The sequence below is a fragment of the Hordeum vulgare genome, chromosome 2H (assembly GCF_904849725.1).
Source record: "Hordeum vulgare subsp. vulgare chromosome 2H, MorexV3_pseudomolecules_assembly, whole genome shotgun sequence".
NCBI lineage: Eukaryota > Viridiplantae > Streptophyta > Magnoliopsida > Poales > Poaceae > Hordeum > Hordeum vulgare.
In genome coordinates, this window is record NC_058519.1 from 73,588,801 (window position 1) to 73,606,080 (window position 17,280).

The 17,280-nt window shown below is 41.3% G+C and overlaps 2 protein-coding genes across 2 annotated transcripts; one reads left to right on the top strand and one right to left on the bottom strand.

The window, feature by feature from the left end:
• Window positions 1–1,795: 1,795 nt before the first annotated feature.
• Window positions 1,796–8,482, top strand: LOC123425103 (serine/threonine-protein kinase haspin homolog). Its single transcript, XM_045108772.1, has 15 exons — window positions 1,796–1,947; window positions 2,024–2,153; window positions 2,265–2,351; window positions 4,271–4,370; window positions 4,450–5,000; window positions 5,144–5,267; window positions 5,341–5,456; window positions 5,898–6,009; window positions 6,127–6,219; window positions 6,306–6,367; window positions 6,487–6,629; window positions 7,280–7,350; window positions 7,429–7,481; window positions 7,721–7,787; window positions 7,890–8,482. Exons 1-15 carry the CDS (start codon window positions 1,926–1,928, stop codon window positions 8,037–8,039), a joined length of 1,881 nt encoding a protein of 626 aa, XP_044964707.1. The 5' UTR covers window positions 1,796–1,925; the 3' UTR covers window positions 8,040–8,482.
• A 748-nt stretch (window positions 8,483–9,230) lies between these two features.
• On the bottom strand, window positions 9,231–12,548 carry LOC123425104 (novel plant SNARE 13-like). The gene is made up of 10 exons (XM_045108773.1): window positions 12,269–12,548; window positions 11,958–12,050; window positions 11,694–11,787; window positions 11,570–11,607; window positions 11,328–11,416; window positions 11,115–11,194; window positions 10,955–11,011; window positions 10,363–10,455; window positions 10,205–10,279; window positions 9,231–9,585 (listed from the first exon to the last, which is right to left on the bottom strand). The coding sequence occupies exons 1-10, from the start codon at window positions 12,346–12,348 to the stop codon at window positions 9,475–9,477; spliced, it is 810 nt and encodes a 269-aa protein (XP_044964708.1). The 5' UTR covers window positions 12,349–12,548; the 3' UTR covers window positions 9,231–9,474.
• Window positions 12,549–17,280: the final 4,732 nt, after the last annotated feature.

Consider the following 17,280-nt stretch of genomic DNA (forward strand, 5'->3'; position numbering starts at 1 on the left):
GAAAAAGATGCAAGCCAGCATATTTCTTCTCTTTAATTACCTCACTTTCAATAAGCTAAGTGCATGTAAGAAATAAGGGACCATGTGTTGAAAATTTATTGCTCTTGATTCTCTTATGATGAGAGAGATTTTTTTTTATAATTTTAAAATGCATCGAAAAGATAGAAGTACATTTTTTACATAAATTTTGAAGGCTAAACGCACATTTACTTGAAGACCGAGGGAGTACATGACTTGTACCCTTGATTTATACAAACGAAACACATATTTTCTTTAACAAAGAAAACTTTAATGGCAGAAAAATAATGGAGGCTCAAGAAAACCATACTCTAATGGCAAAAAAAATAGGTGGAAAAGTATAGGAGGCTCAAGTAGGCTGATCCTATGAAACCTTACCTCATTTGGCTACGATGTAACACATAATATGATAGCATGGGCCTTTTCATTGATGGGGTGTGTGTCAAGAAAAGAATGATATTGCATTTTCCCTTTAAATCTAGGATAAGTTGAAAATTTTGCTTACAGTTTCTTGGCTGAAACCGTGAAAGAAGTTACTTGGATTTTTTTAGCTCCAGAGTTGTGGTACAATGGTGTGATGACATATGATGGTGTTCTTGCAACATGAAAGGTTGCAGTAGTTTATTTTATTTATATGAATCATAGATTAGTTTGGGTATATAATTCATTTTTCCTTTAAATCTATGATAAATTGAAAGATTTGTTTATAGTTACTTGGCTTAAACCGTGAAAGAAGTTACTTGGAATTTTTTATCCCCTTTTTTTAAGAGACGGTGCAATAAACGCAGTAGAAGCATTGTTTCTCAATCTACAAATTTGTACTTCAGTGATGTGATGACATAGGATGGTGTTCCTCACAACACCAAAGGTTGCAATAGATTGTTTTATTTATACGAATCCTAGATTAATTTGGGTATATGATCGTTGATGATGTTATTAGACACATGCACACTTCAATTGTCGTGCACCTAAACACTTGAACTAAAGTGAGATGTACTTTTTGTGAGGTAATTGACATGAAAGCTAACTAGTCTCAATATGAACTTGGAATACAATGTCCATAGGGAATCGTTTTCATTAGGCGCGCCGGCCGAACCGACGCGCCGGTTGCCCCCTCGCGCGTGGATCCATGCAACATTTTTCCCACCCGCGTGCTTCGCTGTCAGTGGATGCAACTTTTTCGTTTAAATATGTTGCAACCAACGTTATATTTGCTGCAAGCGTTTTTTACTATTTTTTTGTCCGAGTAAAAAAACTGCATATACGTTTGGTTGCAACTCCACTTCGTCGAATTTTTCGTTACAATCGATGTTTTTTTACTTTTGCTGCAACTGTGTTAATTTTTGCTACAACCGGCATCATATTTTGCTGCAAACCGTTCACTAAAAAAATTGCATACACGTCATGTAAATATTTGCTACAACCGGCGTTTGACTTTTGCTACCACGCACCATCAGCTTTATTTTTTCGCTACGATCACGTAGATATTTTTTTGCTACAAATTTTATATTTTGTTGCAACCGTTGAAAAAATTGCTGCATCGAATTGAAATTTGCTGCATAGGGAAAAAAATTGTGCATACGGATCCAACGGTGCGAATGACGCGGGGTTGGTGGATCCTGCGGCACGCGCGCGGCCGGCCGAAAGTTTGGACCTGTACGCCGGCGCAGATCAGTCCCATGTCCATATGAATTTCACAGGCTGTCTTGATTGAAACGTGCAAGCAAACTTTTACTAGTGATATTTAGGCAGTACGCACGCGTTCGGTCTCCGGGGCATCGCAAATTCGCAACGGCCGGAGAAGTCCAACTCAAAATTCAAACTCGCTCGCTCCACTCTGAAACCCTCGTCTTCCGCGTCCGTACCCCGCATTCCCCTCGCCCTCTCCTCTGACGAGGCGGAACCCCATGGCCGTGGCCGCACGGGAAGGTACGAACCGCGAGCCCCGGCCGCGCCCGCCCTCTACGCCTCCCTCACTAACCCGACCGCGCTCTCTCTCCCGCAGGCGCTCGCGGCGGCGGCGGCGGCGACGCGTGGGCGGAGATCCTGGCCAGCGGCGCCGCCTGGCCTCGCATCGGCGCGGTGTACGAGCGCCGTCGGGCGCAGGAGGCGTCGAGGCAGAGGGTCGCGGATGCGTAAGTGCCCGGGGGTCACCGGCGGCGGGCGCGGGGGGGGGGGGGGTTTGGTCGGTCCTAGGGTTTCGCTGACCCCGCCGTGTTTTTTTTTCCTTTTTTTGCTGCGCCCAGGAGAGGCGGCCTGCCGGCGGCGGGCGAGAACCGGCCGAGCTTCGCGCCCATCAAGCGGACCAGCTGGAAACGGGCGCTCTCCATCAGGTGCGTCCGCGTGGAAACCCGCGTTTGCTTCAGCCAGCCCGTTGCATTTTGTGGATGCACTGGAATCTTTGATCTGCTGTAACTACGGCCATTACCCGCATGTAGATGGTACTCGTGCCTTGCTTTGCATACCAAGTTGAAATTTTATTACTGCTCCCCTTCATTTCTCTTTTACAAGTTTCTTTTTCAGTGAATATTATATTGATTGTGATCTTGTCTTGTCTTATTCATTTTGTTTTCCCTTGTAAACACTTACGCACAGCCAATTGTTATTCTCTCTCATTTTTCCTAAAGAAAAGAGTATTTGGTTCCTTGATTGTGTTTTACCATCTTCGTTGATTGGCCCCCTTCGTATTTTGTGTTAAATTTTGACTATAGATTTAACTAATAAAATGTTTGTGCATGTCATAAAAATTTGTATCGTTGGATTCGTATTTGAATAGTTCTCAATGATATTGTTTTTTTTTTTGTGATATGGATTAACATTTTATTTATTAAATCTAAGGTCAAAGTTTGGCACAAAATACAAGGACTTTCTATGTGCCTGGTCAACAGTAGTACCATAAGGAAGTAAATGAGGTCACTTCAGTACTCTACCCTGTATGTACTGCCAACTTCTGTATTTTTCCACGTAGGCAGTGAAACAACCTTTGAACCTTATGTGAGGAGCCTAGCTTATAAGGGAAGCCTTATGTGTGAGGCTTAACTTCGCACAGAAGCCTTCTGAAAGGCTTGTTCGTTCTCCTCCCAGGAGTGGAGTCGGTTTTGTCAGTGGATACTGGATAGTTCAGTAGTGAAGCTAGAGAAAGCATGCCCTTCATATGAGTTAGCATGTGATTAAGGTTTTCATTCCCGTTCTTTCCTTTAGCAATTCCTTTCCATCCCTTTCTGATGTGGTTCTGTGGTGTTTGAATCCAAACGTTGACGTGTTTCCATTCTCTTTTATTATTTTTATTATTGCAGAACTGAATTTTGGCGGATTTCCGCTGTTCAAGAAGAAACATTGCAATTTTAACGAATCAATGCATCTAATGTACTGTATTATTTGTATCTGGAACTGCCATTGATACCAAGTGATTTTTCTCACCTGAAGTTGGCAACTGTTTAATTGCTTTGCTTCGTGGGATCCCACTTATACCACTAGTTTTACACCGGTCTTAAGGAGAATTCAACCTTATTTACAGAGGCTTTATCCTAAAAGAGAAAAATGCCTATTTTTTTACCTCTTTTGTTCCATGAATGAGTGAATTTTTATCCTAGACCTGCGAATCTGCTGTTATATATGTGTCAATATAGTGGACTTTGAAATTACCTTGAGCTTTGTGGGATCCCATTTCCTTGGGATGTCATCGTTACTGTTTAACTGATGGAGAAAATTACTTTAAGTGGCAAAAGCAAGCTGGTTTTATGGTCTTCTTTTAAGCAAAAACTATCAAGATTGGAACTTTTAGTGCAATCACTATGTTCTGTTACAGAAAATAATTTATCAAAATATATTGCTGTTGCTACATTCTTTTGACTGAAAAGATGTTGTGCGTTCTCTTGAAATAAATTCCATTACGTATTTTTTAAGGAACTTGCAGGAGGAACCACATGTTTCTGCTAATAGAGCAAAATTAGGGCCCAAATTTGTTGAACCTGGGTCTGATTGTGCATCCACTCCCCCACTCAACTGAGCTAGGCTTACTTCCTGTTAGCATTTTTCTGCATCAATCAAATTGGAGTGTAGTAAGCTAAACCTGGCATTCTCTCAGCCTTTTACATGTCGTTCACAATAGAATACATGAGGCTGGAGAGTTTTTGTTTCTGTGTGCATTATCTCCTTTGTTTGCTTTGTAAGGATTTTCCCCATTAATTACTGAAATTCTGCTGTAGTTTTTTTTTTTTGCCTCTGACATTGTTTTGGTGAAACTTGATAGAGGGCGGGAAAGTATATTTTTTGCTCCCGGGACAAATCTTCAGCCTCAACAGAAACCCTGCAGAGCACTCCAACGACCACCAAAACCGTGTAACAGAGTGGTGCGGCTAACATTTTTAAGGCATACTTACTGATCATGTTGAAGTTGTTTGCCTTCTAAGCTTGATTCTCTTTTATCAGAAAAAACATCTTGGAGGGCCACCCGACTTGAGTAAAGAAAAGGCTTATTTTGAAGAAATTGATGCTTTTGAGCTGATGGAAGAGAGTCCTTCGCCCAAGAACTTTGGCACATGGGCAGGAGGAATGGAGCAGAGTACCACTTTGCATGATCTGTCTGCAATATTGGAGAGATGGAAAATCTTCAAGCTTGCAAGATGTGCAGCATCCAATCCATTGTTTGATATCAAGGAGACCCCACTTATCCCATCAGTCATCAGTAACTGCAGTACGGAAAATTATTCAGAAAAAGGTTATAGGACACCTGAAAAGGACAGAGGGTCAGGGATGCACCCAACAAGGACAATCCTTTCATCATACACTAATGATAGTACAAAGAACATTGCAAGCGAAACCAGCATTGTCACGTCCTTTAGTGAGCTTAACATTGAGGAAACCCCCCGCACCAGCATTCCCTCATCAAGTGGTGAAGCTCTGACTGCCTTTGCACAACTTCTCACGGTTTGCAGGCAATCTGCACCAATTACTTTAGCAGAAGTTTTTTCTGCTTACTGGTAGGTGTTTCAACTTTACACATAAATTTGTCGTTACTCTGTTTTTTGGGCAGCTAGAAGATCAGTTTGCCATAACATGTTAAAATGAGTTTCCTGCACTGTTGCTTTTATTTATCAATTGACAAAGATATTTGTGAAAACAGCAAGTTAGGCAGCATAGTGAAGCTTGGTGAAGGAACTTATGGCGAGGCCTACAGGGCTGGAAGCACTGTTTGTAAAGTGGTACCCTTCGATGGGGATTTATTGGTCAATGGAGAGACCCAGAAGGTTTATTTCATTCATTTCTGTTGTTCTCAACTCTGAAATGTTGTATTACTCATTAGATATTTCTGTTTTGTAGAAATCCGAAGAAGTACTCGAGGAAGCTTTGCTTTGTCTAACACTTAATAATTTAAGAGCGGACCAAGGAGATAAAGGAAAAGACTATTCATGCAATGGCTTCATTGAAACTAAAGAGTATGTCCTTTCTGTTAAAAAAAATGCACATATATTTGCCGCACATGTTTTTTTACCGGAATTACTAGACATGTTTGGTTTCAGCCCTTTGCCCTACCAAATAGTTGGCTACCCAATATTTGGTGAAGCTTTTGCTTGCCCATAAGTTGACCAACATTAGCAAGAAAAATTGAACTAGGGTAGACAAAGAAGCATTGGGATGCCAAAGAATTGGTGTGGTGGGTTTTGGCCACCATCAAAACATACCCATAGCACTCGTCTGAAGAATTTGTATGCTATATATCCCTAAGAAATGTTACAACTCGGTGTTTTGTAGAAACCATAAAAAAATGATGAAGCCTATGTGTCACAACATGTAAGATGTTTGATTATATCTGCACAGGATCATGCATAACAGTTAGTATGAAATCATGAATAGCCCTCACTTTTGCGTGTATGCAGCTTTTGGGTCTGTCGGGGAGCATATGACCCTTCACTGATTAGTGCTTGGGAAGATTGGGATGCCAAACATGGATCTGAGAATGATCATCCACATGACTTTTCAAATGATCAGGTAAGAATCTAGATCAAATAGATGACTTATCATTTACTCATTTTGTTGGCGCATCAGCGAGGACTGAGGACCATGTTCCTCAATTACCTACACTCATACATGTAACTTTCGTTTCAGTGTTATATTATCTTTGTACAAGCAGACGGTGGAAGAGACCTTGAAAAATTTGCTTTGCTCGACTATAATGAGGCTCGCAGTCTACTGCTACAAGTATGCACTTCGCATCCCCTAAGCTCTTACATTTTTTACTTGAACTATAAAGTTGCTAGCATAACTAAGTTACATCCTTGATGCAGGTTACTGCCTCCTTAGCTGTAGCTGAAAGTGCCTGCGAATTTGAACATCGAGATTTGCATTGGTTTGTCCTTTCAATGCTGCTTCTTATTCATGTCTAGTCTAGGATTCCACTTTATTCTTTCTCGTTGATATACAGTATTAGCTGTTAATGGCCACTTACCACCATAAGGTGCATGGCAGGGGTAATATTCTTCTGGCTCGTGATGAAATGTCAAACAGGGATCATACAATGAGCATCACTCTTCAAGGGAAGAGGATTCGTGCTAGAACTTTTGGTTTGACCATCTCCATAATTGACTTCACTCTTTCTCGGATCAATACAGGTGCTTACATTGACCTTTCATTCGGAACACATTGTGCTTATTTTCTTTGTGCAATTTACATTTTGATATGGATTAAGTTTCCCAGAACTACATTTTTTTATTCTCTTTGTGCAATTTTTGTTTGCTCTGTGATATACATTTTGATATGGATTAAGTTTCCTAGAACCATGCAAAAAAAGTGAAACTGGTGAATTTCTTTTTTATACATTTGCGAGCTGTGAGAATCATACAACTATCTCAGCCATAGAAAGCCAAATTTGTACAACAGTAGAACGGAATTTACAAATACTTGCTGGTCCCAGTATTCCTTAATGGGTCTGAGAAATCCGCAAAAGCTGCACATGTCAACCTTCTGAATTGTCCAAGTATGTTTACTGCTTTCATGGAGAACCAAATGCTAGAGTTATTTGCTTAATTACTAGGCAATATATGCCTCATGCGGAATGAAGGTGGGTGGGTGTCACCAGGATAACCTGTTAAGAACCACTCACTTAGCTACTTCGCCTCATAAAAAGTTTAAAGTTTGTTTGTCAAATGCAACACCCTTCCCCTAAAGCAATGTGATGATAGAAAATTTTAGAAAATCATATTGCTCCTCGTATGTTTCCGATACCTTGATAATGGTTTATCTTTGTAATGTCAATCTCCAGGGAATGCCATCCTCTTTCTTGACCTGTCTGAGGACCCTGAATTATTTGAAGGAAAAAAAGGGGACAAGCAGGTTTTCAGATGATCAATATTCAGATAACCATGATAAACCCTTTTGAGCTATTGTAATGCATGGTTCTCGTATATGCAGGCAGAAACTTATCGCAAGATGAAACAGATTACCAAGGAATGCTGGGAAGGCAGGTAAATTGCATATTACAACAGAGTTTTCTTCGTCCAAATTCTTCCTTGTTTGTAATGGAACATGAATGACCATCTTGGTTCTTCAGTTGCAAAACTGTTGTGCATAAATGCGTAATGAACTATCAAATGGAACAAAAGAAAAGCCCAGGATAGGAAATTACAAATGAATTAGCTATTTCTTCTGAAATGCAAAATTTGTTGACATGACACGTGCTAATCATGTACCTGTGTTATTGTAGCTTCCCAAAGACAAATGTTGTCTGGCTAATTTACCTTGTAGATATTGTGCTGCAGAAGAAATATGAGGTGAGTCGCTACTTTTCTGACGACTCGTAAATTCACATCGGTTTTGTGAATCCCGGCAGGTCAAATTTGCGAGATCCTCTAACTTTGCAAACACTTTGCCAGGCTTGCAACTCCAAAGATGAGAGGGAGCTCCGGTCGTTCAAGAAACGGCTTTCCTCATGCAGTTCTGCTAGAGATTGCTTCGCCGATCCCATTTTCAGCGATCTGCTGTTGGAAGAGGAGGATATGCCCTCAGCAATGCCTCTCCTCTAGTTGCATCCATCAGTGGACTAACCATTTCGTTGGTTTCGGGTTTAGGGTTTAGAAACATGGTGGGCACTAGAGATTGAACCCACATGTTTATTCGCCCCCGCATGGCATGCAAGAGAGCTTGCTGTCTAACTACTCCCTCCGTTCCTAAATATAAGACTTTTTTAAGATTTTATTTCAAACTACGTATGGATGTATATATACATATTTTAGATTGGATTCATTCATTTTGCTTTGTATGTAGTCCGTAGTAGAATCTCTAGAAAGACTTGTACTCCTTTGTCCCAAAATAAGTGAGCTAGTACAAAGTTGTACTTAGCTCGAGACATTTATTTTGGAAGGGAGGGAGTATGTAATATGGCTGCTGTTGCTTGTAATACTACTTGAATATATCTTTTAAAAGCTGTTATATGCAGCTGCAACCATTCAACAACAAAATTAATGTACTTCAGCGAGCAAGCATGTCAGAACCTGAACCTGATGAAGCGTCGAGTTTCTTCAGTTAGCTGTATCAGTTCTGAAAACGCTTTGTGGAATCGGACGGCCATCAGCGCTTGGCCTCCATGCAGGCCGAAATGTTTGAGAACTTCAAAACTCAAACTTTCCAGTTCAAAAAAATATGAAAAAATTGTAAAGTATACAAAGATGTGATGTGTATGTGTGTAAAATTTCAGGATGAGATACTTTGAAATGCGATCTGTGCAGAAAATAAATAAATTCATGGACTTTGGGGATGGACACTATCATGTACTAATAAGGCATGTTATTTTTATTTTTGCACAACCACGTAGTTCGTCCTGAAAACTTACACACGTGTGTTATATGACTCCTTGTATATCTGTAATTTTTTGAAGATTTTCTCAAAATGTAAAAATATTAATTTTGAATTTTTCAAAAACCGGCCTCCAAAAGCAGTTTCATTACATTTGTCAAAAGGGTCAAGGCTGGATAGGTATCAAGAATTATTCCCCTATTTCTGGCCCCAGGCCTAGAATACATTACAAATCGGCTGGTTATCCCCAATTTCTACTAACATTTACGCTTATACTGTCACATCTTGCCACAAAAACTGGGATCTGACAGAGCATTTCAGCAGCAAAATGAATTACTGAAATATGCTGAGAAGGCAAGGATAATGGATGGACAACATTCACATGCTCATAATGAATAGAATCGGCAGGTTTTAGGAAGGTATACGAGCAAAGAATAATCGCATTACTCTCACTGGTCACCACTAACGCATGTACACAACCAAGAAGGCCAGGCAATTTAAACACCACACGACCGAAGTGCTACTAACAATCCAAAGCTAAAAGCAATCAAAGAAAATTACATACGGGGATAATGTACAAGCAAGCACCAATGGAACAGTTGACATCGTGTGTTTTGGCTTCCGCGAGAGAGACCTGTACTGCACGAGACTTCCATTTCCGAATGTTCAGAGCATTCTGAAAGCATCTATGGAAAGCAGTTTCCGGTTCTGCGCAGGAGGTGCAGGAGGTGCCAGTCCCGGGATGTCTGGTATGCTTTTGTTATGCGGGTTGACGATCTGGGAGAAAGACAAGGTCAGATTATCGTTCACAAGCAGGAAAACAAGTGTTGTAAAATCAAAATCAAATTTCGCTTTGCCAATTTGGGACGACAGATGACATCTTATATTTGTTTCAGTGTTGCTATCTAATGAAATTTCACACATGTCATGGGACTCTTTATCTCCCATCATATTCTTATCAAGAATTCAGATAGACGCAGGAGCTGACTCCACCAAACTACCAAAGGGGATTTTGCTTTGCCTCCTTTATTTCACAAAAATGATGCAAAGTCATTTTAACTTTACTGACTAAGTTATCCCTACTTTTTCATTGGACATTTTCTCTGCATCCTCTTATCACAAAATTAACTTAAGTGCAGCAGCTGACTCCACCACAGAACTTCATTATCCCAACTTTTTCATCCATATTTTATCTCCAATGTATGCTCCTACCAGGAAATGAGCTAATTGCAGGAGCTAACTCAACTGACAATACATGTATTTCCGTTCTTTGGAGGGGCTCGGCTTTTAGTTGAACATGCAAGTATGGAGGCCTTGTTCCTTAACTAGCCACAGCCTCTAAAACTACTAATCCTATTCAAGTCCAATACAAATACGAACACAGTGCATATCATACCTTGACAACAATGATGGCAATCACACCACAAACTATCAAGAATAGAAATGCCATGATGCATTTGTCAGTTGCAACCTGCAACAACATATATTGCAAGTCTCAGCCATTGTCTCTTCACATAGACCAAACAAAGACATGTATGGACTGGGAGAGATAACCTGACGACCAATCTCTTTCACCATTTGACTAGCCTTCTTCAATGAGAAGTGAACAGAATCTAGCTCATTGCCAATTCTCTTCATTTGGTCAGTCTGAAAAATCATAGATAACTTATGAGAACCAGGGCATGGCACCACGTAAAGCTTATAAAAGCCGAACTTCAAACCATAATTTATAACAGATCAATAAACAAGATTCTTTAACCTAGCAAGGTTTACACAACCTACTTAGGATTTACAAAGCTAGCCAGAGAACAGTCTCCAGTTTAAACAGATCCACTGGTCCTGTTTTTGCTGTTTTCTATTTATTAAATACTGAACTTCAGCTTGCTCAGGAGAGTACAGATTGATCGATACACCTTACAGTTCCTTGAGTATAAAGAAACTGGAGGGGTGTGATGTTGCCTTTGGTTTACAGAGGTGTAGTGAATATACTTGAAATGGAGAAATAGAGTCGGAGCCACAATTGAACTTATCCCTTAGGCATAAAAAGGGCGTAATATAGTGCTCTAACTCCCATTAATTGAAATCAAGAAACATCCAAATGAAATTGCGTCAATTTCACGCAATTTCATTTTTCCAAAAAACTTACTTGCTGTGTTAGAGTTGTAGCAGTTTGAGCTCCAACTTCAACAGTTTGTGCAACAACCTACAACAATAAATTTCTGTAAATTTCCTTTCTTTGCGACTCTTCTGTAAAATACCTTATGAAAGAGTGTAACAACAAAAGAAATTGTAAGTTAGCAGTGCACCATTTTCGAACGCTCAATAGCTTGGTCTGTTTGGTCCATTTGTCTCACTCCAGAATCAATCAGTTGTTGATTTGACATTTCTGCAAAAATTAATGAGGTACTTGGATGAGAATGTTAACCTTTCATGAGAAGACTAACAATAACACAAAACTATGATGCTCCCTCCGATCCATATTAATATTGATATGGATCGGAGAGAGCACTTAATTTTACCTGATGCCATTTGAACGTTATCTTCAGCTACCTGGTCATTACCAGCATCAAATAGTTCAATCCTCTTATTACCAAGGCTGCTTTGGTACCTGCAACACCATGACGACCGAAGAGCACATCTATTAGCACCAAGAGATTTAAATGGGACAGAAAACATTGCAGTTTCAGGAGATTTATCAGTGAACGTTTGTGAAATCACATCCTTCAAATCTATAGACAGCACAGGAAAAAATTGTACTCACGTCTTCCTCAAGGTGACGTATGAATTCAACTCCTTGATCTGTCATAACCCACAAAGATACAAATTATACATGTGTGGAAGTGGAACATCACACAACAAAGACAAGAATGAAGGAAACTACCAACCATAAATTGCTTCTTGTCATTTAGCTGTTTGTTGACCTCGGAGGTATTCCTTTTCTCCTCATCCTTGAGTACACGATCAAATTCTTTGATTAAGCTGCAAGAAGCCGCGGCATATTTAGATAAATTGAAGACATCGTGCGAGAACTCGGCAGTGGTACATTCTCCAGGTAAAGAGGTAGCAAAAACTCATCATGCCCATGAAGAAGATCTGAAATTGCATGCAAGTAGGAACAGCAGACGGCGGTGTTCAACACCAAGACCTACCGCTTGCACTCCCTCATCTTCCCAGTGAGTTCTTCCAGCTGCTTGGACTGCCTGTTGGAGTCCTTGATCTTGTCAATCTTCTGGAACCCATTTCTGCAGCAAACAGTCACCCATCAGAAATTCAGAATCAACTAACCCAGCACGGGGGGCAACTCAGTCATGGTTTGAGCACGGGTAGGCGAAATCTGATGCCAGCAAGCGTTCTTTTAACTTTCGTATACAGAAAACTACGGACGAAATCGGGACTAAAGAGTTTGAGGAAACGACAGCATTGCGGCGGAAAAAAAAAAGGGTAGAGAGATCTGGCTCACTGTAGGGCGCGGAAGATGTCCTGGATCTCGCCGTCGATCTGCTCGAGCTCGGGGCTCATGGGCACGTCGCTCGCCGCCATGGCGGCTGCTGGATCCCCGCCTACGCCTAGCGGGATCCGCCCGGTTGCGTGGGGAGCAGCTCTTCCGGTGGAGGCGAGGAGGGCGGCGGATGGGGCGAGGAGGGGGAGGAGGGTTGGTGCGGGGCTGCGGGGCCGTTGGGTTTGGGGGCTGGAGTCGTGTGAGCTGCCCAGCTGTGTGCTGGCACGCAGGAATTAGGCGGAGAAACGCAGATGATTGTTGCCCTGTTGTACTTGTAGTTCAGGTGCGGCATTTTAGCGAGGTGAGGTGTCAAATTCAGGAAAAATGCCGATGCCAAATTAACTACCCCCTCCAATCCAAATTAATCAACCCATATTCCCGCACATTACAACGAGTATAAAATTCTACTCCCTCTGTTTCTAAATATTTGTTGTTGGAGAAAACTAGGCTAGTTCTTCCCAACAACAAATATTATGGTACAGAGGAAGTAACACATTAGTTCATGAGACGGTATTCTAGCATGTTACCTCACGAGGGAAGTTAAGCATGTTTTCAATGAAATTCAACAAGAAACATAGATAAAAGGAAAAACAAATGTATACATTTGTTTCTGCTCGTCCGGCATACAATTTTACAGGAAATTACCTCTTTTTTCTTGTAATTAACCCACATTTTACCTTTATCTGGGAAAACAAATCGTTTTGTATAGTTTACAGAAAACTTCCTCGCTTTTTTTATAAATGACCCACACTCCATGGAAGGAAACCAATCATCTTTTTCTGTTTTAGTGGAAAACACCCTGTCATTTTTGTAATTAACCCATAGTCCATTAAAAACAAATAGTACTTTAAAAAAATAATATCTTTAAAATTCTAACTTCAATTCTAACATGTTATATATGAAATTTAATTAGAAAAATGTGTAAAATGTGAATATGACATTATTTTACCTGTTAAACAATTCAAAAATGCTATTTAGGACACAACCTTAATTAGTAGTGCACGGTCCATTTTTTCGTACCGACACCTACCCTGATTGCAAATTGTAGAATATATATTTGTGCATGTATATTGTGTTATTGGACGCTCCTTCTAGTCCCGTGTATAGTTGAGGTAGAGGTCTTTCTTGTACCTATATATACGTGCCTAGTGCACCCAATCAATATTGAGAGTTGCACAGCCTAAAGCTAATCTTCTACATGTATCAGTTTCCTCCACGATATCGGCAACTTACAACTCCAATTTCATCTTCAATTATTTTCAATTTTTCTTTAAAATAATCATTTTTTAACTAAATTTAACTTCGCAACAAGAGGGTCGGTTGCAATTTTTGGTTCACATACCTCCTAGATAAAAATATCTATATCAACTTGATGGCATAATTTTCATAAATATGAAATGAAACAAATAGTTATAAAAGATAATATACCACATCCGAATCATAAACTAGACGAGGGCCGACAGGGACGGATATCAAAACCATAGCTATTCGTCATCCTCGGTGAGGAATAATTATTCTTCACCCCCCTCTATTTTTAATATCAATGCATCATAATTTTACGTTTCATATATTTTGTCTTATTTTATATGTAAAAAGAGAACGTAAAAAAATATAATCAACGTAAAAATATTTTATGTCAGTAAAATTACGAACATACAAATATAGTGCAAAAAATGCAAGAAATTCAATTTTTTCTAGTCTTGTGGCATATGTTTTTTTTGTCAAATTTTACGTTGTTCATCAATATAAATGTAACTATTTGTATTTCAAAAGTAATTTTTTTGTAAATTGATCGTAAGATTATCTCGGGTGAAAAATAAACTATTCTGCACCCTGGGTGATGAATAGAGTTTCTCTATATATATATGAAACAAAAAAGCATACAAGTAAGAAAATTATATAAGTAACTATCTAAATCATACAAATTAGATTTTTTTTAATAAAGAAAGGATAAGAACAAGAGGCTCACCAAGATGGTGCCGACGACGGGACTACGCAGGCGATCGATGACGGTGAGGACGGGGACGGAAGACGATAAGTAAGCCACACCTACCCATATGCAAACTAAGAAGTTAGTTTGAGCTCAAATTGCATATAAATCAAATAAAACCCTCACATAATTACTTCCAAACTAAAACCCACAAACCCACTTATATGGAGCATGAAATGAGCTAAACTAGCAATGAAAGATGAAAGGATGAAGTTGTTAATCTTTTAGAACAGTTGGGTAGATGGGTGCCTCAAATCCTAACAAATCTTTGGAGAAATGAAGGATCAACTCGAGGCTAGTTGGGGAAGGAAACATAGAGAAGAGAAAGCTTGGACTCGAGCTGGAAGAAGGAGAGTTTTATATAGGGAAGACTTTAGTCATGGTTTGTATCACCAATCGGGACTAAAGGTCTATATTTAGTCTCGGTTTGTGATATCGACCGGGACCAAAGAGGCTTGCACGCACTCCACCCTACCGCATCCCCTTTAGTCTCGGTTGGTATCACCAATCGAAAATAAAGATCCATTCGAACCGGGATTAAAGATGGTTGTGTCCCCCGTCCGCTCCAAGGTGTTGGAACTGAGACTAATGCTCATATTAGTTTTTGGCCCAAACCTGACTAGGACTAAAGGTCCTGACGAAAGGTCTGTTTACCATTAATGACCTAGAAAAAATATGAACCTAACTATCTCACTCTCGCGGAAGCACAGCCATGCTTCACTTTCTTAGAGAAGCACAACCACACTTTACTTTAATGATAAGTGCTTCAAGCGGTGTTCTTCAAATTTTTTCTTGAGAAGAACACAATTGTGCTTTGACATGAGAAGCACAATTGCTTTTCAAGCGAAAACATAACCGTGCTTGACACGAAGTATTGTTGTGCTTTTCATGCGCCCGATACACAAAACAACAAAAGAAAAAACAAAATGACACAAAAAAAGAACAAAAAAGGAAAAAAAAATAAAAAAAATTCAAAAGCGTAAATAAAAACCAGAATAACCATGAAATCTAAGAAAAGCCGAAGAAAAACCAATCAGATATGCGCTGGGGCGAGCCAACTTGGAACATGTGACCGCTCGGACACCTAACAAATGTTTTCTTTTTAGAATAAAGACACCCAAAGGACATCATTGTACTGCTCATTGTTTTCTTTGACACCTAATGAAGGTTCTTCCTGTTGAGTATATGTGTTATGTATATATTATGTATTTGGTCCACCTCTTAATTTTGTATAGTTGAGGTCATGACTCACCTTGTACATCATATATACGTAGGATTGCACCTGATCAATATATCGTGCAATTCCATCATCATACATGGTATCAGTTTTTAGGTTTCAACCGTAGCTTTCATTGAGCCGCCGCCTCCACCGCGCCTCACCCGGTCGCGCCGCTACCGCCGCCGCTCCACCCGTCGTCGCCGCCACACCTTTCTCCCGTCGCGTCGCCGTCGTTGCATCACCACCTGTCGTCGCCGCGCCTCTCTCCAGTCGCATCGCCGCCGCCGCATCTTCATCCGCCGCCGCCGCCGCATCTCCACCTGCCGACGCCGCTGCCCCTGTCGCCACGCGTCACTCGCGTCGTTGCCGCCTCTTCTTCTGCCGCTACTGCCACGCCTCCCCCGCCGCCCTCCTCATGTCGTCCATGACCGGCTCCAACCTATTCACCGACGCCAACCCTCCCGACGCCGCCGACATCCCTAACCTCAACATCCACAAGCGGGTTCTCGTTCGTCTTGCCCAGACCGACTCCTCCTACGACGCTTGGAAGACCTACTTCTCCCTTGTGTTCCGGGAGTACAACCTCCTCGACCACATGGATGGCTCCATTGACTCCAGCCTCGTGCCTGACCATCATGAGTGGTCCGCCATCGATGCCACACTCATCCGCTGGTTCTTCCTCACCATCTCGCCCGACCTATTCCATACGGTCGTGCACGACGATGACGGTGCGTGTGCCGTCTGGACCAAACTGAACGGGCTCTCCACCGACAATCGCCTTCAACGTCTCATTTTTCTGCAGCAAGAGTTCTATGGGTGCCACCAGGACAACTCCTTCGTCGACACCATGTGCAGCAGGTCAAGAGCCGGGCCGTGCACGTCGCTCTTGTCGTCGGCACCACCCGCGGTGGCCCTCCTACACTGCAGGGGGCTCCCGCGCCTACTGCTACGGCAACAAAAGACCTTCCCTCGCAACGGCGCCAGAAATCCTTCTGCTGCAGGCTATGCCTATAGGGATTTCCTTGGCAAATATGCAAAGGATTCCCCCGCGGCCTTGGAGCCTTGCGTTGGTGTTCCCTTGAAGAGGAAAGGATGATGTAGGGCAGGGGAGGGAGGAGTTTCCCTCAGTTTGAGAACCAAGGTATCAATCCAGTAGGAGGATCGCGTCAAGTCACAAGTACCTGCACAAACACAAAGAGCTTGCACCCAACGCTATGAAGGGGTTGTCAATCCCTTATAGATTGTTTGCAAAGTGAGAACTGAAAGCAAAAAGTAAACAAAGCAAAGTAAAAGTGAAAGCTAAGATGATAGTTGTGAGTAGACCCGGGGGCCGTAGTGTTCACTAGTGGCTTCTCTCATGAAAGCAAGTAGACGGAGGGTGAACGAATTACTGTCGAGCAATTGATAGAACCGCGCAAAGTCATGACGTTATCTATGGCAATGATCATACATATAGGCATCACGTCCAAAACAAGTAGACAAATACTTTCTGCATCTACTACTATTACTCCACACGTCGACCGCTATCCAGCATGCATCTAGTGTATTGAGTTCATAAGAACAGAGTAACGCCTTAAGCAAGATGACATGATGTAGATGGACAATCTCAAATCTATGATGAAAGCCCATCTTGTTACCCTTGGTGGCAACAACATGATGTGTGCCTTGCTGCCCCTTCTGTCACTGGGAAAGGTCACCGCACGGTATGAACCCAAAACCAAGCACTTCTCCCATTGCAAGAATCATAGATCTAGTTGGCCAAAC

Bases quoted from the DNA above. Each gene is read 5' to 3' on its own strand.
- LOC123425103 (XM_045108772.1), top strand. From the start codon at position 1,926: ATGGCCGTGGCCGCACGGGAAG. The intron at 5,268-5,340 runs GTTTATTTCATT...TCTGTTTTGTAG, and splicing joins TCAATGGAGAGACCCAGAAG to AAATCCGAAGAAGTACTCGA. The intron at 5,457-5,897 runs GTATGTCCTTTC...GCGTGTATGCAG, and splicing joins GGCTTCATTGAAACTAAAGA to CTTTTGGGTCTGTCGGGGAG.
- LOC123425104 (XM_045108773.1), bottom strand. From the start codon at position 12,348: ATGGCGGCGAGCGACGTGCCCATGAGCCCCGAGCTCGAGCAGATCGAC. The intron at 11,788-11,957 runs GTAGGTCTTGGT...GGCTTCTTGCAG, and splicing joins AAGATGAGGGAGTGCAAGCG to CTTAATCAAAGAATTTGATC. The intron at 11,195-11,327 runs GTAAAATTAAGT...TAATTTTTGCAG, and splicing joins TAACGTTCAAATGGCATCAG to AAATGTCAAATCAACAACTG.